The sequence below is a fragment of the Magnolia sinica genome, chromosome 2 (assembly GCF_029962835.1).
Source record: "Magnolia sinica isolate HGM2019 chromosome 2, MsV1, whole genome shotgun sequence".
NCBI lineage: Eukaryota > Viridiplantae > Streptophyta > Magnoliopsida > Magnoliales > Magnoliaceae > Magnolia > Magnolia sinica.
In genome coordinates, this window is record NC_080574.1 from 117,952,319 (window position 1) to 117,975,796 (window position 23,478).

A 23,478-nucleotide genomic window follows, 5' to 3' on the forward strand; every position below is an offset into this window, starting at 1 on the left:
TTTGAGCAACTAACTCAAGAGTGGGCTTCATTTAATAAAATAAAATAAAATAAAAAGCTATTCACAAGGTAGTGCATCTGCTGTAGTCCAAAATCCATGTTGGTTAATTCTCTTCAACTATCAATTATTTATTTATTTATTGTACACATTTGGCCTTGCTGATGATAGTACCAGCCTGATTTGTAGGTAATGACAGTGGTCCCCACCTGATGAGTGGCATGGATCTTGTTTGGATGTGTTACGTTTCCATCTCTAATTAAGGTAGCCTCTGCATTGCTTGTCAACCAAATAATCCCGATGCCCCTACTTAGGTGAGCCTTTGATATTGTGGACCCATTAGTGTGGAACGGTCAGCTTTCCTCAGTGGGAGCAACTGGTCGCAGAATCACTCGAACTTGTATCTATTAAAATCATAAAATGAAATTCGATATGTTTAAGAGCCTGTTTGCACACAACTGGTGTTGAACTGCAGATCAGTTGAATAGGATTAGAATTAGCTCCATCCATTCGTTTCAAGTGGGGAGATGAAAGAAAATTGGTAGGAGAACTGCTGGATTCTGCCAGCTTCCAGCTTCCATCCCTGAAAGTATTTGAGATGTGTGCACCGTCTCATATTTGAATCCCCTTTCCTGTGACAAATCTGAAAAACTTGGATTTTTTTTTATTTTTTTTATTTTTAATCCCATATTCTGTCATTCCTAACACACCTTCGGAATTTTAAATTTGGAGAAAATGAGGAGGTATGGCCAGAATTACCCCCTCAGTTCATGGAGATTGCCAGAGTGGATTAAAGGTAAAAGATGTCTTTTCTTTTGGTGTTAAACCAAAAAATGGTAACACCTATTTGAGATTGGACTATTGGCAGCAACGAAAGCCTGCTAAACAATGTAAGAAAAACAAGGAAAGAAACTAACTGTTAATAAAAACCCACTTAACTTCCACTAACGAGCTCAACAATGTATATCCATCCCAAGAAAATACAAGCAGGACTACATCTCCAACTCATCTATGAAAGGCTGAAAACCAATCACCACCGTTAAGGGCCTGCAGTTCTATAGATAGCAACTCATTTATTCCTGCAACAACCTGCTACAGCCTACAGCTAGGCAAATGTGAAATTCCCTCAGTCTTCTTTTTCTTTTCTTCTTTTTTATTTTTTTGATGTATTCTATTTGTATCACTTGTATTCTTACATAATCGTTTGCGATGTGTATTTTCAGGTAGTGGAGTAAGATATGTGGGTCCACTAAATTCGCTTAACAATTGGATGAATGTAGTAAGTAGTAACTATGAGTTGGTTCGATCATGTTGCTCCATGGATGGTGATCTTTGACGCAACATTTAGGTCTCAGGTGTGATCCCAATTTACCTACCCACAGAAAAAAGGGGGAAGAAACTACTATTTGGTGGAATATACAATATATTGGAGTTTTCTCCTATGCTTTATTGGCATGGAGGGAGGGGCTGGAGCTGGCTTGACTTCGTGATATTAAGAAATAATTTGAGTATTAAAAAATTATGAGTCTTAATGCTTTCTAAATGTCCAACTAAGTCTTAAAAATTTATATAACAGAAAATATTAATCCAAACATGAAAACATGATACAACAGTTTCATGTTTTTATGTTTTATTTGGAGAATTCATCACTGTTGCTATGTGCAACATTTTACTTTTCTGTTTGAGTTACAGTTCATTTATAGCAACATGGAGCACCTATGAAGTCTCCTGGTTCTCGGCTTGAACTCTGAGATGGTATGTCCTAAGGTCATAGGATCCAGCTGCCTATTGTGTTTTCTAAGATGTTTATGTTTTGCTTATAATTTCAATTGATGCTTCTGTTGATGATTGGAGCATTGTGATGCTTTTATGTGATTAGATTCCATTCACTAAGTTTTCATGTTCAACTTGAATATAAAGAAATTGTTGCTTATTTTATATTTGCACTCAACGACACATACGTAAGAGCTGTTGTTGAACATGGATGCTTTACTCTAGGAAAGCATTGATAGGTTGTCCCAACGACATATCTAGAATCCTCTGTTTCTCTTTGTTTTCTTCAGTTCTGCTCTTGAAAAAGAAAAAGCAAAAACAAAGAAGAAAAGATGGTGTCGTTGTCCCAACCAGCATTAGATCAAATTAGTTTTGTAGAAAACCAGAATGCCTCAGGTCAAGGATGAATGTAGTTTGTGTTTGTTTGGAAAAATGCGAATGTGAATATAATGAAATATATTGTTACAGGTGTATAACAGGAAATTTTGCCTGAATTTGGGGGGAAAAAACGAGACTTTTACCACGCAAAATTTCGTAGGTAAAAGGTTGAGTAAATAGCTATTAGCTACGAAAACTGTCGTAGGTAAAAGTCTTAGCAGTGTTTTTTAGCTAGGGAAATGTTTGTAGATAAAAGTCTGAACACACTTTTTACCTACGAAAACGTTCATAGGTAAAAGTCTTACCATTGTCAACAAATCTTTGGCAACGGTGATTTACCGACGAACTATTTCATAGGTAAAGCTCTTTGCCTACGAAATAATATCATTTACCTACGAAATATTTCGTAGGTCAAAGTCTTATTAACGTTTTTAATTTCGTAGGTAAACGTCTTACCATTGCCGACGATGACATTTTTCGTCGGTAAAAACCTTTAGCCACGGTGTTTTACCAACGGAATTATCGACGAAATTTTTCGTAGGTAAAGCTCTTTGCCTACGAAATAATATCATTTACCTAGGAAATATTTCGTAGGTAAAAGTCTTATTAATGTTTTTAATTTCGTAGGTAAATGTCTTACCATTGCCAACGATGACATTTTTCGTCGGTAAAAACCTTTAGCCACGGTCTTTTACCAACGAAATTATCGACAAAATTTTTCGTAGGTAAAGCTCTTTGCCTACGAAATTTTTCGTAGGTAAAAGTGAAATTTCTTCTAGTGGACCTTCCTCTGCTAATGGTGCTGGCTACAATTGCTCAACCTGCGGAAACCCCCCTCCCTACGGATGTGGGTTCACCTGGCTTGCCAGCCGACCCCGGTCCCGACCCTCTTCACTTGTTCTGCAAAGCCTGCAGGCACCCCTTATCGACCCCACCCTCCACCCCACACTCCATACCTGCTACAGAGCCCCTGCCTACCCAACTCCCACTACCCCTTGTCCCTCCAACCCTCCTTCAACCAGCAATGGATCCAAATGACTTAGGATCCATCCTTCCCAAGACCTCAACCCCCCTGTCCCACAGGGTAAGCCTGTATCTCCGCGTCAGGTTGTCCTTTCCCTTCATGAGAAGAATGATGTTTAGCAATCCCTTCATATTCAAAACCATACACATAAGGAGGAGATTGAAGTCTTGCGATCCCTTCCTTCTCAGAACCAAGCTTTGGTTACTCCCCCTCAACAGCAACCTACCTCGGACTATGATGCCTTCCAACAATCCGAAATTATGGACCCTCTTCATGCCCATGCTACATCAGAAGGTGCTTCCATCCTTCCCTAGCTATTTCATCCTCCCAGTCATGTCCTAGAGTGCTAGGCCACAAACAGAGAATTCATCTTCAACGAGTTAAGACGATGGAGACGCGGCCTCTCCACCCTCGCTGATGAGAATATGGGGGACATTTCGGTGGATTTGTCTCCTTATTTCCACCTAGTAGGGACAAAGGACTATGTGCAGGATTGATAAAAAACTTCAGCTCTAAACGAATCAGCTACCAAAGCAAAGCAACAAAATTCTCTCTCCACACACCACAAGTCCAGGAAGACATCCTCTAGACTCAATGCAAATATCCATGCTACAAGTGTTTGGTATAGCAGGCTCCGGAAACTGAAGAGACGGGCAGCGAATACAGGTTGTGTGACTGATGGATAATGCAATCATATGGAACGCGCGTGGGGTAGGAAATGCTCCCATGATTCGTGCGCTGAAAAAAATGGTGAGGAAATTCAATCCGCGGTTAGTAGCTATCATAGAACTGATGCTTTGAGATGATAGGAGAGTGGCAGCTGGGCTGAAGATTGGCTTCCACTCTTCCATTTCCAACAGCGACACGAGAGGCAAAATATGGGTCTTTTATGAGAATCAGCTTCAGGTATCGGTGACAGCTTCCACCACCCAAATGATCACCCTCCAGGCATCCTTTACCCCTCTCTCTGACCCCGTTCAGATATCAGTAGTGTACGGGCGTTGTTGCAGATTGCAGCGTAAAAATCTGTGGTGAGATATGATCTCTCTTAGTAGGAATATTTGACAACCTTGGGTTATTGCTGGTGATTTAAATGCCGTGGTTAACCTGGAGGAGAAAAGGGGTATTCATCCTCCGAATTGCGCTAGTATGATAGAGTTTGCCGATGCTATTCAGTCAGCGGGCCTTCTTGATGTAGGTTATTCAGGTGCCCGTTTCACCTGGTGCAATAATCGTGATGGCAATGCTCGGGTGTGGGCTCGCCTCGACAGAGTGATGATGAATTACAACTGGGCAAAGAAATTTGCCTTCTTTCGTGTTGAGCACCTTCCCAGAACCAAGTCAGACCATGCACCTCTTCTTTTAGCCTGCCCCTCCCTTATCTAACCAAAGGTAAAGCCTTTTAGATTCCAAAGAATGTGGACTTTACACGACTCTTTCCAGTCGGTGATTCAAAAAGCATGGGAGGGCAATTGTGCGATAGATCCCATGATAAACATTTTCCTTAAACTGAAAAAAGCGAAACAGATTCTCAAATTGTGGAACAAAGTACATTTTGGCAACATTTTTCATCAAATTCAAAAGACATAAGAAGAGCTGGAAATTACCGAAAACAGAATTTAGGCAGACCCTTCTGACGCCCTCTTGCAAGAAAGTTTAAGCATCAAACAAAGGCTAGAAATGTTAGAGCTCCAGGAAGAGGTGTTTTGGAAACAAAAGTCCAGAAACTCATGGCTAGAAGAAGGCGACCGCAACACTTCTTTGTTCAGCACGTCGGCAAATGAAAGAATTAGAAGAGCAGCCATTCTATCTATCACAATGGAGGATGGTTCGGTCATCACAAATCCAGAAAACATCAAATCAGCGGCTGTATCCTATTTCCAAAGTCTTTTCCAAGAGGAAGATATTGCTGGTATGTCAGAGTTCGTCCGCCATATTCCCCGTTGTGTTTTGCCTTAAGAAAATAACTCCTTGCAGAGTCTCCCTTCCAAGGAGGAAGTTTTCTCTGCCCTCAAATCCATCCCAAAGGATAGTGCGGCGGGCCCTGATGGATTCTCTGCGTCCTTTTACATTTCTTGCTGGAATATTGTGGGTGATGATGTGCACAAAGCAGCGGTGGCAATGTTTGCAGGGGCTCCTCTTCCCCGGGCGTTCAAATTAACGCTTATTTGGCTAATTCCAAAGTCTACTGTGGCTGTTAAATTCTCTGAATTTCGGCCTATTAGTCTTTGTAATGTCATTTTTAAAATCTTAGCGAAAGTTCCTTCTGACAGGTTAAGTTCTATTTTGCCTAAGCTGATCTCGCAGAAACAAGGCGCTTTCGTCCAAGGGAGATATATTGCAGAAAACATTGCTGTAGCTCAGAAAGTGGTGAGGGAACTAAACAGGAAAGTCAGGGGAGAAAATATAATCATTAAACTTGATCTTGAAAAGGCTTATGACAGGGTGAACTGGGCATACCTTAAACAAGTCCTTCTCAAGTTCGGCTTCAACGGCAAAAGTGTGCAACTCCTCGAATCATGTTGGGCTAACAATTGGTTTTCAATTATCATTAATGGAAAAGCAACTGGTTTCTTTAAAGCATCATGAGGTCTCCGTCAGGGTGACCCGCTTTCCCCGGCTCTTTTCATCATAGCTATGGAAGCTTTCTCAATCAACTGTCAAAGGATGATAAAGGAAAGGCGTTGTCTTCCTTTTAAATTCCCTCAAGGCTGCCCTCTCATATCTCATCTGCTGTACGCGGATGACATGCTGGTCTTCACTAATGCAAGTCAATCTTCACTCAGAACTTTGAAAGATCTCTTACAAAAATTCCAAACTGCAACCGGTTAAAAAATTAACTTCAACAAGAGTAGCTATCTGGGGCCGTCAAAATGTTCTGTGAAAAAATGCAGAAGTGTGTCTGATCTGTTGGGACTACGAAGAGTTGGAGAAAGTATGTGCTATTTGGGAGCCCCTCTAATCAGGGGGAAAATCAGGTTGTCAAATTTTTAGTTTCTATTGGATAAAATCAGCAGTCAAATTTCTAGCTGGGCTGCTAGGATCATCTCACAGGCAGGAAGGATTATTCTCATCCGCCATGTTTTAGGCAGTTATCACATCCACATTATGTCGGCCATGTGTGTTCCGGCATAGGTGATTCAACAACTAGAAAGGAAGTTTGTAGATTTCTTTTGGGGCTGGGCTGATGGAAAGAAAAAATTCCATTGGCTCACGTGGAGGAAAGTGACCAAGACAAAGGAAGAGGGAGGTCTAGGAATCAGGAACCTAAAAGAAGTTCTAAATGCTCTGCATATGAAGCTTGCTTGGTCGGTTTGATATGGAATAAGTCAGGGTCCTTGGGTGAAGCTGATGAAAGCAAAGCATTGTGCAGATCTTCAAGACGACTCTTTCGCGAATGTACAATCCAACTGCCCCCCTTTTTGGAAAAAAAATCAGGTATTTTCTCCCCTCAATTCAGCATCACGCACAGTGGACGGTAGGTAGAGGTGAAGCAAACGTCTGGAATACCAATTGGACCAGTCTCGATCAATTACGACATCATGCTGTAATGCCGATCCCTCCTGCGTTGAGAAACCTAAAAGTGAAGGATCTCCTTGGCTGTTCAGGTCTGCTTCCTCCATCCAGGTTGTTCGAATACCTTCCTCAGGATATAATAGACAAAATCTTTAGAAGGGGATTCACCATTACTGACGACCCAGCTGAATGCATATGGCCCTTTGATCGATCAGGGGAGTTCAATCTTAAATCTGCTTGGATGCTCATAAAAAGACATTACAACATCGCCCCATGGGGGGAATGGATCTGTCCCAATCACTTACCCCTGAAAATTTTGCTTGGAGATTGTTGCAAAATGCAGTCCCAGTTGACAGTAGAGTGCAGTCTAAACGAATTTCTCTGGCCTCCAAATGCCGCTGTTGCGGTCTGGATGGGAGCGCTCTACCTCAAAGGGAGACATTATCTCATCTTTTCCTTCATGGTCAAATGGCAGCCCACATATGGAACCATTTTTAGGGGTTATGCAGCGTCTCCCATGCTACTCACACATCCATCCTTGGTAGACTCCTCTAATGGAGAAATGCAGATGCCCCTGGTGCTGCTATGCGGCAGATTAGAACCTCCCTCCCCCTCCTTATTCTCTGGGAAATTTGGAGGGCTAGAAATGATACAAATTTTGGCGAAGTAGCAATAAACGTCAGAGCCTCTGTGAATAGAATTAAATGGTGGGCTTCTCAGGCGATCCCCAATTTCCAAACTGATTCCCAGGCTCCCCACAGAAACAGGTTCATTCCAAATCTTTCAGCTCCCACACGTTCCAGTTCGGACTCTATGATGATTAAATGGAGAACCCCCTCCCCGGGTTGGGTCAAAATAAACGTTGACGGGTCAGCCAGGGGTAATCCAGGCCTTTCTGGCGGAGGTGGCATTTGCAGAAAGGAAGATGGATCTTTTATCTTCGCTTTCTCAGCAGGGTATGGGGTAGACTCGTATAATCTAGCTGAATTACAGGCAATTCATGATGGAATGCTGCTAAGTCTAACAAAAAGGATGGGCCGAACTATAGTGGAGTCGGATTCAAAGCTGGTAGTGGACACCCTAATGGGAGCCACTACTTGCCCATGGAGATGGAGGCCATGGGTCAACCGGATCACCCTACTGAGACGGTCGGGAATCTTCTAATTCAATCATACTCTCCATGAAGGTAACGGTCCGACTGATGGGTTAGCGAAGATTGGAAGCGAGACCCAGCAAACGGCCCGTTATGACCTCTTCGAATCTCTGCCTAGGCAAGTCAAGGGTTTAATTTTTCTAGATAAGGTTGGTCTCGGTTCGATCCGCAACCCTCCTGATAGGGTTTTTTCAAGGTCTTGAGGCTCTTCAGCTCATAGGGGTCTCTCTTTTGGTGTTGGGATGCTAGCACATGCCTCTGTGGTTAGGTTGAAAATATATATATATATATATATATATATATATAGATTTAGTAGGGCAAGGGGTGATATGATAGGACAGGTCTGTTGTCTTTTTTTTTGCAGCCCTCCCGAATTCCTGTAAGTTTATATGTTAAATGAATATCGGTGGTAGGAGTCCATGTTTGTTAAAAAAAAGTTCATATACTTGTACTGATATTGTTTAAATTTATAAGTTTGTAGTTCGCACATATTCAGTCATGGCACCAGGTGAGAGATCAGGTCGTTCGCGCACTAGATCTACCCTTTTCACCCGTGATGCAACGGAGACAGCATCGACGTCACATGCTGCATCACAAGCGTTTGATCTCTCGGTTGCGCATAAACCGGGCACTGCATGTAAGTCTAGACATATATTTCTTTTAGTGACTTCTGTTTATGTTTAGACTTACATATTTCTTTTGCGACAGCATCGTCGACTAGCCAACGAGGACATGGACACACACGTGGGTTAGTTTTAGATCGACCTACACATAAGGGTAGGGTGATGGTAGAGTTCCCACAGGACTACCTTAGACCTGTTGGGGACAATACTAGGTTGTTTACGTCGGAGGTCAGTGTCCTATGCCGATCTCTGATCCCCGCCACCATCCCTCCCGTTGGGGAGACATGATAGTTGATGTGTGGCAGCCTATCCGTCATCGCCTTACGGTAAATTTTAGTAAATTAAATTTTCTTTTGTGAAAGTTCATTTACGGTTAAGTTATTTTCTTAATAAGTTTATGGCCTTAATCTATTATTTATGAAATGCAGGATAAATTCGTCTTAGATTTGAGTGTTCTATACATTTCCCATGCCGTCAATGGCATGGTCAGGGAGCAGTTCAAGGAGTACCGCGGAGAGTTACACCAGCGGTACAAGCGGTGTAGGATCCATGAGGAGGCCGTACTGTCCACATCGCCGCACGTGACTATCGACGAATGGCGGATACTCTGCGAGAGATCTACGTTTGAGGCTTTTCAGATAATATTTACATATTTACGATATCTTAAGGTAACAATTAAATTCGTAATTAATAACAATATATTATGAATAATGTGTTTAGAAGAGGAGCAAAATAAATTTTACAAATAGGGAAAAGTTAAAAGTGAACCATGTAACTCGTTCAAAGTTATTTGGACGACATCATTACGACATGGTAAGAAATCACTGGTGATTATTAAGTTGATATATTCTTTCCATGCATTTATATTAACTCTCTTGTCCTTTCGATTGTGCAGCGAGATTTCGTCACCAGCCAGGAGCCTGGACCAGCATACCTCAATAGAGAGACTCATTGTCGGTAGGCGATGGGATCTTGGGTTCATCCTAGAGCCAGTGAGAATTGGGTAAAAATCTTTACATTATAAAATTTAATTGCATTGATTTATAATAATGTCATTCGTTATGAAAATTCATATGTTTTCATTACAGGCAGCGATGGACACCATACGCAGTCAGCCCACTCTCGATAGTAGTCAGCAAAGTGAGCCAGATATCCTGAGCGAGGTGCTTGGTACCCATTCTGGATATGTGCATGGGCTTGGCCATGGTGCCAAGCTCATGACACCCGCTAGAGCTGCCTCCGGCCGATCTGTCGCTGGGGAGAGCGCCCTAAGCCAAGCTGGCAGAGAGAGAGAGGTTCAGTAGATACGGCTCTTTGTCGATGACATTAGAGAGTAGCTGAAGAGGCAAAGGGAGGAGGAGCAGAGGCGTAGGGAGGAGGAGGAGCAAAGGCGAAGAGAGGAGGAGCGGCAATGGGGGAGAGCAGGAGAGGAGGATCGAGGAGATGCGGGTGGAGCATGAGCGACGGATGTAGGAAATGTTTTAGGCTCTCGCTGCAAGCTTTGTCACCGATGCCCCACGACCTCCGCTTTCATCTTCGTGATTTTTAATTTTTTTTATGATTTATTTTATATACAAATGTCAAAATTATATGTATTTGTGTGTGGATGAATGTGACGTGGATAAGATTGTTTGTGTTTGGATGGATGTGGTTTGTGTATGGATGGATAGTTTGTGTTTGGATGGATGTAGTTTGTGTTTGGATAGATGTGGATGTGAATATGATGAAAATGTATTGTAATAGGTGTATTTACAGGTGTATATCAGAGATTTTTTTTTGAATTTTGAAAAAAAAAGAGACTATTACTGACAAAATCTTTCATTGGTAATAGTAAGTCGAAAACTTATACCGACGAAATATTTTGTAGGTAGAAATTAATATAAAACTTTATACCAACGATCTATATATGAGATATACTAACAAAACAATCGTCGATAATAGCGAGCTTATGCCGACGAATATACTCGTCGGTAATGTCGGTATTAGCGGGCTTATGCCGACGAACATACTCGTCGGTAATAGCGAGCTTATACCGACAAATTATTTTGTCGGTATTATTGTTTTACAGACGAAGATATTCGTCGGTATAAGCTGTGTTTACTGACGAAATATATTATTTTTTCCTACCAAAAGTAACATCTTTGGCCGACAATTTTAGTCGTCGATATATGTTTTATCATTGCCTTCGAAGTCATATTTCATCATGAAAAGCCTTTAGCCACAGTCTTATTACAACGATCTTAGCGATGACATATTTCGTCGGTAATAATCATTACTTACGAAAAAAGATGAAATATTGACAAATTATGTCATCGGTAAAAGAGCAATTTCCTGTAGTAAGATTGTTGTCTAATTTCTTAAATATGTCTGTAATAGAGTTTGTTGATGCCATTGACAAATTGCAGCTATCGATGCTATTGATAGGTGCTCGATCCCATCGAGAAAATCCAAAAAAAATCTTAATGATTGCTGGACAGTTTTGGAGGTTGCTACTCGATAGCATAAACCACTTGATTCCATCGAGTAGTTGTCAAGGCTATTGATAGATGCTCAATCCCATCGAGAAAATCTGAAAAAATTCTTATTGATTGTTGGACAGTTTTAGAGGTTGTTACTTGATGACATCAAAGGTTCTTCGATGTTATTGATTGGTCCTCGATGGATGTTGATGCAATCGAAGGCGTGCACAGAACTGCATAATTGCACAATTAAATTTGTTTCTTATTCCGGTTGCGATATATATATATATATATATATATATATATATCGGGTGTAATCGGGATTGAGGTAAGGATTAGGAGTTCTCCAAGATGTGCTTAAGGGTTTGAGAGAGTTTTGAAGGGCAAAGACTACGACTTTTCCTCTTACGGCTTTGATCAGTAAGGTTTCAGCTCTTATAACTTCGTTTTTAATAGTGCATTCTCGCTTTGTGCTGTGATTTTTTTTGTGAAGAATTTTTCTAGTTAGATCTACTTGTGCGATTGTGATTTTCTTGTTTGATTCCTTTTTATGTGCTTCTATGAGTCCCAATGGAAAAAGCTTATAAAAGACGAATGGGTATAAATGAATATGAGAAAATAACTATACCAGCAAGCATATATAGTAGGGAATTCTTAGAGAATTCTCATATGTCCGTGGTAAATACTTGGATATAGTACTCCTAGGTTGATTGAGACTATTTCTTAAACCTCATTTTCTCTCCTAGTCTTCCTTTTTCTCCTTTAGAACTTATCTCGCACTATCAACGGCTAGTGAGATTTAGACGGTGGGGTTATAACATGAGTTCAATCATTTGTAATTGTTGTGTAACTACGATCTGAAGACATTATTTCCGTGACCCAAGGCTTGTAAGTTCAATCAATTACTCAAACCACTTTTGCTTGGATAATTGACGATCACAAAAACCCTACAAGACTAATTTACTTACCAATGTAGCTCTAATTCCACGTGCAAGTGCAAATTTATACTAGCAAAGGCTTGGAAAAAGATGTGCATTCATGGTAAATGCAAAGAAGGTAGAAAAGAGAAAGTGTGAGGAAAGAGAACTCGTGTGTATGTACATACAACCGAAATTACCAACTTATAATACTTATTTCCTTAATGTAGTTTGATTACAACTATAATCATAGCACTCCCAATGGAAACTCTAATTCAAAATAGTTCAAGGACAACAAAATACTAGCTTTGCAACTTAAAAACAACCCATAACAAACCAGAACTGTATATCATGAAAAGCTCGACTCTATTAGGACTTAGCAATGGTTTCCAACTAGGAATCCTTGTAGTTAATTACAAATAACTTCTTTGTTAAAAACCCAACTAAAAGGAATGACCCAAGATTTCTTGGCTCTGGCCACAGCTCTCTCCTCTATTTTCTTGATTCTTGTGGCCAGATTACACAAATAATCTTGGGCCCTCCGTCCCTCTCCAGATAAACCCATTGCAATCTTATCGACCTTCCATCTCGCCACAAAGAATTCAACAATGTCCACATAATCCCGGACCGTATACACACCCATCCTCTCGGCCACAGTAGAGTAATGGAGGAACAGGTCTTGATCCTGACCGTCGAACATCAAATAGCCCGGCATGGTGATCCTCCTCTTCATCATGTGGGCAAAGCATTGCATCATGGTGTCTGGATCGATCTCGAATAACTTCTCGACGATCTTGGTGTAGGCTTTCTCGTGACGCTTCTCGTCCCCGGCGATCGTATGGCAGATCTTTGCCAGATTGGTGTCCCCATAGTACTTGGCATGCTTAGCTGTGTTTGTGTGTGCGATGAAGGTTGCTCTTTCTTGAAAGGAAGTGTAGATGAATGCAAGATAAGGGCTATTCTCGAATTGCCAATCCTAAAGGATAAAAATGTTAAAAGAGTAGGTTCTGTTATTAAATAAATTCACAAGGAGCAAGGATAATCCTGACCATTAACGTATGAATTTGAATGTGGACCGTTCAAATTCTACTGTTGGACTGTACACATTCCACCGTTTAGAATTACCTATTCACTCGGTATAGGAGTGATGCATGTCAGAGGATGATTGACGTAGAGTGGGTCGCGGACACTTTCATGGCCAAGATGGATCAGAAAAGGCCCGGTCGACGACAGAAGTGATCCGGACAACTTAAAACGGATGTATCTTGCAAACCGGAATGAGCTATCAGACGTATCATATATGATTTTGGGGTAGAACAAGCTACTTTAGCCACCTAACCCCACTATGCCAGGTTACCCATGCCGAATTTGCAAGATTCCATCAGATCGAGGGTTGAAATCTCTGTTTATTTTTGTTTTTACTAGTAATAGTAAGTTTTAGTTTGGTTATAACTTTTCATCCGTTTGGGCTTTGGGAGTGACATCTAACATGAAAAGTGCTAAGAATAATTAGGAGACTAGCATGGTTGAGCCAAATAGGACACTTATTATTTTTGGCTGAAAACCATGGGGTCTAGTGGAAATCAGGACCGTCAAACTTCTCCCTAGGGTCCGTAGCTTTATTTAAAGAGTTGTAAACTCGTTTTTCATCCTGAATCAAATTATTTCAAATTTTCTAGAATTATTTTTATTTTCTTTTCCCCGTGGATTCAAGGTTTCTCTATGAGGAGTCCTCGGAGCAGTTATCATTTGAGGAAGACGGTGCGCTCGACCTCAACACGTCCTCCCTGCGTCAATGATCCTGACCATCCATGGACTTAAAATTTTGAACGGTTCACATTCGACCATAGATAACATTGGTCAAGGGTTATCAATTCAGCATGAATGTAGTGCTGCGGACAATCCACAGTGGCCCTGATAACGTGAAAGGCTCTGATTATTCTCCTATTTATAATTTGGTCCCCACGGGGTAAAACGAACTCAACAGTAGATAGGCTAGAAATGAAGAGAAGGAATTCAAGAGAATTTTGAGACGAAAATTACCACTCCCGAGCCGATAAGATATTGAATTGTTTTCTCGACCTGTCTCATGTCTACCCTTCCACACAAGTAGAGATATTTGTTGAGGAGGTCTCCATGCCGGTTCTCCTCAGCCGTCCAAGACCTTGACCAGATGGCCCACGAAGTGGGGCTTGCGCCCGTCTCATCCTGAGTGCCATACAAGCTGTTGAGCATGGTTTGGTATGTTGGAAGGGCTTCCTCAGTGATCATATCTCCGACCAAGCATACATAGTAATCATCAGGAATGTCCACTGCTCGGGCCCTTATTTCGCGTATCTGATCGAAGAAGTCTTCTGAGTGAGGGTGGGGCAGGAAATCCTGCGGTTGCCATGACTTCTCGACTGGTCTTAGGTGCGTCAAGACATTGTTCGTGGCCCATTCTTCCATGGATTTAAATATTTCTATCTTTTCTGGTGGCATGGAATGTCTCACTCGAACGTCTGTATCCTCCAAGCTCTGATGTTTTCCCATGTTCCTAACCTCCCTGCTCATTAAAAACAGATGACAGCAGAAAAGGAAAAGAAGTTACTTGGAAGAGCACAAATCCGAGCAATCCATAACGTGGGACGCTTTTGAGTAATGGGGCTGTTGGGGGACCGCAGAAGCAGATGGATGAATCAAGTGAAGTAATTCAATTGCACCAAACAAGCACAAACACACTCCGATTTCAATGTGGAAAAACCATTGTGGAAAAAACTATGGCACAAAGCGACAAATAATCACTATGAAAGCAGAAATTACAAGAGATTAAAGAATACCCAATTTGAATAACCTCGAATTACCCAAAGCTACACCCTTGAAACCCTAAGAATGATTTAGAAAGCTACGAGATATACCCCAACCTGATTACACCCCTATATATAGCCTTAGGAAGAATCACAATTGAAATCGGAAACAAATCCTGTAAATTCACGACTTTGCGTAACTCTGCGATATGCTCAATGACACCTTTGATGGGACTTCGATGTCAGTGACAAACCATCGATGGCATGGAAAAAACGTCAAAATAGTCTAGAGACAAATTATGAAAAAAATCTAATTTTCTCGATTGCACTTTGATGGGTTTTGATGGCATCAAACAGGTAATAGTCCAACAACTAACTGAAAAATTTTTGAAATTCTCAATGAACCGAGTGGCTATTCAATGGCATCAAACAGTGCTCGATGACATTGAATGATTTGTCCATAGCATCAACAGATCTTATTTCTATATAGATTTAAGACATCAAAAAACAACATGGGCCTGAATTCTTACGCCAGGTAGCATTCATGGTGGGCCCCACCTAATGAATTTCCTGCATCTCTCACGTACGTGCACCCCACATGGTATGTTTGTTGCAATTAACCCTCTTTTCTTATATCACATGAACCTGATTGTGTGATTGAATAATAGATGAGGTTATCGTACACGTTGGACCCACCGGATGGAGGATTTGGTTTATTATTAGACTGAGGAGAAGTTATCAAAGCTAACAATACTGTAGCTCCGCTGTTGTATCCTGTATGTGATTATCAAAATAATCTCACTTTGAAAAAAACAAAAGGAAAAAAAAAAAAAAAGAAGCTAACAATACAGTTGGCTCTTTATTAAATAATAATAATAATAATAATAAATAAAAATGATCAAAGCTAACTCACCCAGTAAACTGGGAAGCGAATTAGCTATTGTATCACACACCACCGACTGCCTAGTGTGTTGATGTCACCAAGTTATGTAGGTCCCACCATAAGGTATGTATTATATCCAAACCGTCCGTCCATATAGCAAGGTCGTCATAAGGCTTGAGCTTAAAAATAAGACAAAATCAACAATCAAGTGGACCACACTGTAAAAAGCAGTGGGGAATTGAACATCTATCATTGAAAGGGGCTTGAGCTTAAAAATAAGACAGAATCAACGATCAAGTGGACCACAATGCAAAAAGCAGTGGGGAGTTGAACATCTATCATTGAAACCCTTTTTGGGGGTCACAAAAGTTTTGAACATATATCATTTGAAACCCTTCTAGGTCCGTGTGACCTTATGAACTGATTGGAGGTGAAATAAATGTTATGGTAGCCCTCTGAGTGTTTTAACGGTGAGAATCATTGTCTCAGCTGTTATTTGGGGCATGATGTTATATTTTGTTTCAAAATATATTAAAAATTTGGTTTTCAAATTTTTGGTTTCCCTACAAAATTTAGAATTTTTGGTGTTTTTGAGTTATGAGTTTTGTCCCACATCGGATTTGACAAAGCAATATATCTTGTATATAAGATAAAATTTTGGCCTTGGGCTTGAGCCCCATTTAGGGGGCATGTGAATTTGGTCCTATGGGAATTATGCCATAGCTCTAATCTATGCCATTGACCACACACGTGTGTGCGTGCCGAGCCGAGCCGATATCAGTGTTCGTGTGCCTGTGCGGGACGGGACGGTATGGGTTGGGCGTGGGTGCGGGTGCGGTGTGAGTATACTCGTGTGGGTGTGTGTGTACGAGTGCTCGCGGGACTTTATTTGTGAGAGTGTACTCACACTTGCGCCTTTTCGTTTTAAACTAGAGAGGTGTGTCCATTTCGATTAGTCGCATCTATTGGGTTTAAACCCAACGGATCTAACTCTTTGTAAAGGGTGCTTATGCACCATTTCAGAGTCTATATAAGGATTTCCGTTCCAGTTTCAAAAATACAAAAATATTATCTCTATTATAAAACTCTCTCTGATACGGTTTTATGAATTTTAATTGCTGAGTTTGTTACTGAGTTAACTCAGCACTTTCGGATTAAACTGGAAGTGGTTCGAGCACGCGTACAGTGAGTGCACCGCTGGGACCGGGTCATAGTCGTTGTATCCTGGAGGTCGATTGCTCTGGAAACTTGTTGCATTTGAGACGCTGTCCAAGGAGAGCAAATTCGATTTCAAGCCGAGTGACTTAGTCACGCCTTGACTCAATTCAATAGTCTTCTTTCTCAATTTTTTTTTTTTTAGTTCTCGATTTTCATAGTCTATTTAATTCAACCAAACATTCCAACACATGGTCCACTTGAAATTTGCATATGACTTTTTTTTTTTTTCACACACACACACCCCACACACTCATGCTGGTGGAATTTCACCACCTATGGGTACTCGAACCCCTGACCAGGAGTTTGCATATGACCCTAAATAAGTCATATGCAAACTCCTGAGGAAATTTGCATATGATTTATTTTTAAGCTAGTGCTCTAAAATGATCCAACCAAATTGATGAATCGGTGTAGATATAATAAATACATCACGGGCGTATAACTTTGATCTCCTTTGGACCCTTGCTACAGCAGGAGCTCGATGAGCGTCAGCCGTTGTCTTCACACGACGTGTAAACATACTAGTTAGGTTGTGCGCAGCTGACCGCCAACGCACATCAAACTCACGGTTCAAGGAAGATTAAAGTTACATGCCCCCGCAATGATCCACACTGTTAATCTATCCAGTGAGATCATTTTATAGCATGAGCTTAAAAATGATTCATATCTAAAGCTCGAATGGATCACACCACAAATAGCAGTGGGACAATGGTTCTCACTGTTAAAACATTCCTACCCCTTGCCAGAGCGTTTATGTTCCACCTAATTTGTTCATAAGGTCACACAAAAGGATTCCAAAAGTAGACATTCAATCCCCGACTGTTTTTTGCAATGTCGTCCAGTTGATCTTTGGAGCTGTCTTATTTTTTGCTTTAATCCTTACAATGAGCTTGACAAATGGATGGTCGGCTTGGATATAACACATACCTCACGATGGGATTTACAGAACTCGGTAAAGTCAACACACCAGCCAAAGTTGATGGCGTGTGGTGAACCTTCCGCTTCCCTGCTGGAAGGGTTCTACAATTGTAATTTTTCCTGACCATACGATCGGTACTTTCCAGTGGTCTTCAAACGGTGGCTAGAATCGCTGGGCTGATGTGACTTTCAGAGTGTAACCCTGTAACCCATTGGGAAGCAACACAAACGGCATCGCTTCTGTGTTGACGTCACCGAGTTCTATGGCATCTGTGGTCCGTTGATGTCACCAAATTATATGGGTCTCATTATGATATATGTGTTATATCCAGACCGTCCATCCATTTGTCTGCTTGTCGTAAGTATTAAGCTGAAAAATAAGACAGATCCAAAGATCAAGTGGACCACACTGCAAAAAGCAGTGGGAGATTAAACATCTACCGTTGAAATCTTTTCCAGAGTTACGTAAGTTTTGGATCAATATGATATTTGTTCTTACTCTTCATCCACCATTGTGTGAACTTATGATTAGTTTGAATGGGAAATAACTATTACAGAATGCCTTACAAATGTTTTAATGTGAGGATCATTGTCTTCACTACTATTTGTGGTGTGGTTCACTTGAGCTTTGGATATGATTCATTTTTGGATTGCTCTAAAATAATCTCACCAAATGAATCAACGGTGTGGATATAATGAATACATCATTATGGGGATATGTAATTTGTTCTCCTTTGAACCGCCTCGAGATAGGAACATCACCGCTTTCAATCGACACGTACACACACCAGCCAAGTCAGTGGTGTACGGTACACGACCCAATCCCCTTCGGCCCCATTGACACCAATGCCCAAAAGGTCCGGACGCGGATTGCGTCCTACCCCGCCCCGGTCTCTAGCCACGAACAGCAGTTCTGTTGCCGGGCCCACTGATGTATTGGTTTATCCACGCCGTCCATCCCTCCTCTAGGATGCATAAAAATGAGGCAGATCCAACGTGCAAGTGGACCACACCAAATAATAAGCTTGCTTGCATTAAATGCCTAGGGCATTAAATACAAGAGTCATCTATAGTGTGGTCCTCTTGAGCGCTGAATCTTAATCATTTTTGTGTTTATATTTTAAAATAATTTGAAAGGAGAGATGGACGACATGGATAAATTGATGAATCACAGTGGGCCCGCCAGCAGAACTGTCCATTCGTGGCTAGAGGGGTAGGACGCAATCGGACGCGGATTGTGCACTACCCCCGCCCGTCCCTAGCTTCGAACGGGCAGTTCTGTGAGTGGGCCCACCATGATGTATCTGTACATCCAAACTGTCTATCCCTTTTCTCATATTATTTTAAGGCATCAAAATAAAAATGAGGCAGATCCAACGATCAAGCAGACCACACCAAATAATAAGCTTGGTTGTATTAAAATGCACGAAGTATTAAATGTCAGTTGCTTTAAATGCAAGAATCATTTGTGGTGTGGTGTGATCCATTTGATTCGTTGGATTTGCCTCATTTTTGTTTTGATGAAATATATCATGACTAAGATCTTGAAAATATACCGTGACTAAGATCTTGAAATTCATATGGTGTGGTCAAGATAGACAGGATGATAGCCTGATTTTTGATAAGTCCCTAATCACAGTGAGGCATGTATGATGAACCAATTAGAAGGCATATAAAAAAACATGGTAAGGTGGGCCCTACAAACAGTGGGGAAGGTTTTATTGGTTCAGCGTCCCATCCCAATCCCAAGTGTTCCTTGTGGTATTAATTGCCCACCTGAGCTTCTATTCGAGTTTGTTTCTTGCTCTATTGCCAAAAAATATCCAAGGGCCCATCTAATGGAAAGGGTGGATATGATGAGGGCAGATTGGGTCTAGAGATGGACAGTCCTATTTAAGGATCTATAGGACCCACTAGGATGTTTATGTTTTATTGGTGCTGTCTATCTATTTTGACAAATCATTTTAGGCATGAGCTCAATAAAGAGGCAGGTCGAAGGCTCAAGTGGACGCCACAAGAAGCTGTGGGGATTGAATTCTTATAGTTAAAATCTTCCTAGTACCCACCTTAATGTTTATTTGCTATCTAACTTGTTCATAACACTTTATGAAGGGAAAACATAAATATCCACGTGATCTAAAACTTCTATATCTCTCAGAAGTTTTCAATGGTAAACTTTCAATCCCCGCTGCTTCCAATGGTATGGGTCCACTAGGATTTACATGTTTTATCCATGGTGTCCATCCATTTTGACGGATCATTTTAAGCATGAGCCCAAAAAAGAGGTAGATTGAAGGCTCAAGTAGATCATACCACGGGAAGAAGTAGTGGGGATTGAATTCTTACTGTTGAAAACTTCCTAAGGCCCACTGTGATGTTTATTTGCCACTCAACGTATTCATAAGGTCGCACAATCCTTTATGAAGGGAAAACATAAATATTAGCTTGATCTAAAAACTACCCTGACTGAAGGCTCAACTGGATTGTACCACAGGAAGAAGCACTGAAGATTGAATTCTTGCCCTCGAAAACTTCTTAAGGCCCACATCAACCTATTCATTAGGTCCACGGTCCTTTATGAAGGGAAAACATAAATATAAGCCTTTTTGGGCTCATGGCCACAAAATGGATGGGTAGTGCGGATAAAACATATACATCACTGTGGGTGGACATGCCCATGACATGAACATCTGTCTTGAGATAGGTCATGGTGCGGGTCGTATACCCAGTCCGAAAGAAAAAAAAACAGACGAAGGACGAAGTACTTAAATATCAGCCTCATTTGAAAATTCTATGGTCCCTTGTTGTCACTGATTCCTACCACGTGGCCCACCTAATTATTAGATTTGTATAGTTTTGGGGTCACATCCAACTATGAGCTAGCAAAACCTGTATGTAGAATCAACCTCTCTCGGACGACACCCTAGTCCATAGCTCAAGTTGTAGACTGAGTGAAAGATACCTAGTTTCAACACTGAGGTCTTGGTGTCAACTCCCTAGTGGGGGTGGCTAATAGTGAAGTGTGAATTGACAATGGGTGCACTTAACAAGCTAACTGAAAGAATAAAAAGAAAAACAAAATCTCTCCTGGACGTACCAGCGTATCCCACCAAACCTTGGCCCACCTAAGCTAATATCCACTGGTTACAATATGAAAAAAATAGTGTGAAAACTTCCTATGACCAACATTGATGTTTATTTGTCATCTTTCTTCCCTTTTCTTCTCTTTATCCTATTTTTTAGTCCTATCAAAGCATGCACAAGTCAACAATAAGCCTATTCTACGTACATGTGCTTGAGTGTAGGAATGGCATTTAACATGCACCTATATTAGGTGATATTAATTAATTATTAAAGCTGGACACTCTAAAAATCGGGCTGATCCAATCGCTACGTGGGCTAACATGTTAATGTAGAGGATTTTGGGTGGTTATTTACTGTTTTCTTGAGTGGGGCTATTGTGCATTATATTACCATTGATGACGCAACATCCAAAAATTAGGTCCATATAATCATCGAGTGGACTACATTGTGGAAAACAATGCACAATTACCGAAAAAACTTCCAAATTCACAAGTTGACCAGGGATCCAAATCCTTTGGACGCGGATTGCGTACTGGCAGCGTCAGTAGCAATGTGGCTACTGACAATACTCTGTGGGCCCCGCATGGTGTATTTGTGTTTTATCCAAGTCGTTCATATATTTTTACAGATCATTATAGAGAATTATAAGAAAAATGAGAGATATTAATATCTCCAGTGGACCACACCACAAGAAAACAGTGGAGATTGAATGCTTACCATTAAAAACTTTCTAGGGCTCACTGTAATGTTTATTTGTCATCCAACCTGTTGTTTAGGTCACTCACACATGGTAGAAGAGAAAAAACAAAATATAAGCTTAATTTAAAACTTTGTGGCCTTTAAGAAGTTTTTAATGGTAAGTGTTCAATCACCACTCTTTCCTGTGGTGTGGTCCATATAAGATTTTGATCCGCCTCATTTATGGTCTCATGGAATAAAATAGTCTGAAAAAATAGATGAACCGCACGGATAAGATACATACATCATTATGGACCCATAGAGCACTGTCAGTAGCCACCTCGCTACTGACGCTGTCAGTACGCAATCCGCGTCCAAATCCTTTGCATGCCACCAACAAGAAAATCCTGCATGTTTCGATGTAACTGGATCACATCAACACACCATTTAATGCAGCGGTTCTGACAACGTCAGAGCCTATGTGGATCAATTATGATGCACTAAAAGCAGGAATTTCATGCCTGTTGCAAGCGGAGAATGCAGATTCGTTACTACCTACGCAAAGTCCGGACAGGCCAAGGCTCGAAGGCAACTGAAGGCAACTGAAGGGGCCACCATCGTAAATGAATTTTATCCATACCATCGTACATTTTTCTATATCATTTTAAAACACTAGACCAAAAATAAGGGAGATTCAAGTCTCAAGTGGACCACACCATAGGAAGAAAGCAGCGCTGCTAAGGATGCCCGCCATTGAAACCTTTTTAGGGTCCACGGTGTTATTTATTTACCATCCAAATTGTTGATATGGTCATATACACCGGGTTGAAGTGCAAAAAGTAAAATAAAATAAATAAATAAAAAAATAAAATAATAATAAAATAATCTTGATTCAAAACTTCTCTGGCCCCAAGAATTTTCAACAGTAGGAATTTAATCCCTACTTTGTGGTCCATTTTAGACATGGATCTTGTTATTTTTGGGTCCATTATCTAAAATAATATCTAAAAATGGATGGACGGTGTGGATAAAATTAATATATCGCATTAGCCACCTAATGGCCCTCGGATCCTCCTTCGCCTGTCATAGCTCCCAACAGGCGGGGGTAGTACCTAATCCGTGCCCATTGGACTGGCAGTGGTCGTGCCTGAGCACCCCCCAAGTCAGGTTGGATGTCACACGCACATATTCCATCCATCCTTAGTTTGTTCACACCCAATATACACAAGTGACCCATATGGGTTTAATGCGATCTGAAATGTACGGGCAGTACCCTACAGATCTCCAAGATTGGAACATCATATTCACCAATCTTGGGCCATTCTCTTCTGGTGGACCCTACCATGGATTATTTATCTAGATATATCAGAGCCGTCGGTTTAGGCCATTGAAGTGGTCCAAAAGGTAAAGGCCTTACGCTTTTATCAACTGACTGGATAGCTCTTTGAAAATGTGACTACCACAATAGAGCATGCTAGCAATGAACCATGATGTGTTTGATGGTTTTTGAACAATTTGAAAATTATAACGAGGCCCACCAGTGGCAATAAAACATGAACGGTTAGAAAGAAAGAAGAGGAAGGAGAAGGAATGAATAAAAGAAACCTCACATGGGTTTACGTGGGAAGACTTTGGCCATGAAAACCCCTGGAGATTGACGTCTAGAGAAAGGAATATCTTTTCCAGTAGGAAAGAAGTACTGTAAAGGAATATTAAAAAGAGAAGCCATTTTCTTTTTTTACTTGAGAAAGAGGCTTTTCTTTCTTTCTTCTTCTTTGACAGATAGACTTTTTTTTTTCCCCTTCTAGAGAGAGAGAGAGAGAGGAGTTCGTAGTAAGGAGTTGATAAGTGAAGGTCCTTGTATTTAACGGTGAATGAAGTTTTGGTTTCGTCGCGCTGGATCATAAAGGGACCTTCATTGCACTCATGAGGCAGGTGGGCAGTGAATGCATACCATGCACGGATTGCATACTGACGCTGCCAGTAGCGAGGTGGCTACTGGACAGTGCTCTGTGGGCCCCACCATTATATATTTGTTTTATCCATGCCGCCCATCTATTTTTCCATATCG

The 23,478-nt window shown here is 41.0% G+C and overlaps 1 protein-coding gene across 1 annotated transcript; it reads right to left on the reverse strand.

Annotated features, from left to right (window-relative positions):
• Positions 1–12,036: 12,036 nt before the first annotated feature.
• Positions 12,037–23,222, reverse strand: LOC131237461 (stearoyl-[acyl-carrier-protein] 9-desaturase, chloroplastic-like). Its single transcript, XM_058235233.1, has 3 exons — positions 23,018–23,222; positions 13,884–14,385; positions 12,037–12,816 (listed from the first exon to the last, which is right to left on the reverse strand). The coding sequence occupies exons 1-3, from the start codon at positions 23,134–23,136 to the stop codon at positions 12,250–12,252; spliced, it is 1,188 nt and encodes a 395-aa protein (XP_058091216.1). The 5' UTR covers positions 23,137–23,222; the 3' UTR covers positions 12,037–12,249.
• Between the last annotated feature and the right edge of the window lie 256 nt (positions 23,223–23,478).

Bases quoted from the DNA above. Each gene is read 5' to 3' on its own strand.
- LOC131237461 (XM_058235233.1), bottom strand. From the start codon at position 23,136: ATGGCTTCTCTTTTTAATATTCCTTTACAGTACTTCTTTCCTACTGGA. The intron at 14,386-23,017 runs GTGAGGTTTCTT...TTTAATGAGCAG, and splicing joins GTCTTCCCACGTAAACCCAT to GGAGGTTAGGAACATGGGAA. The intron at 12,817-13,883 runs GTAATTTTCGTC...TTTATCCTTTAG, and splicing joins ATCTTATCGGCTCGGGAGTG to GATTGGCAATTCGAGAATAG.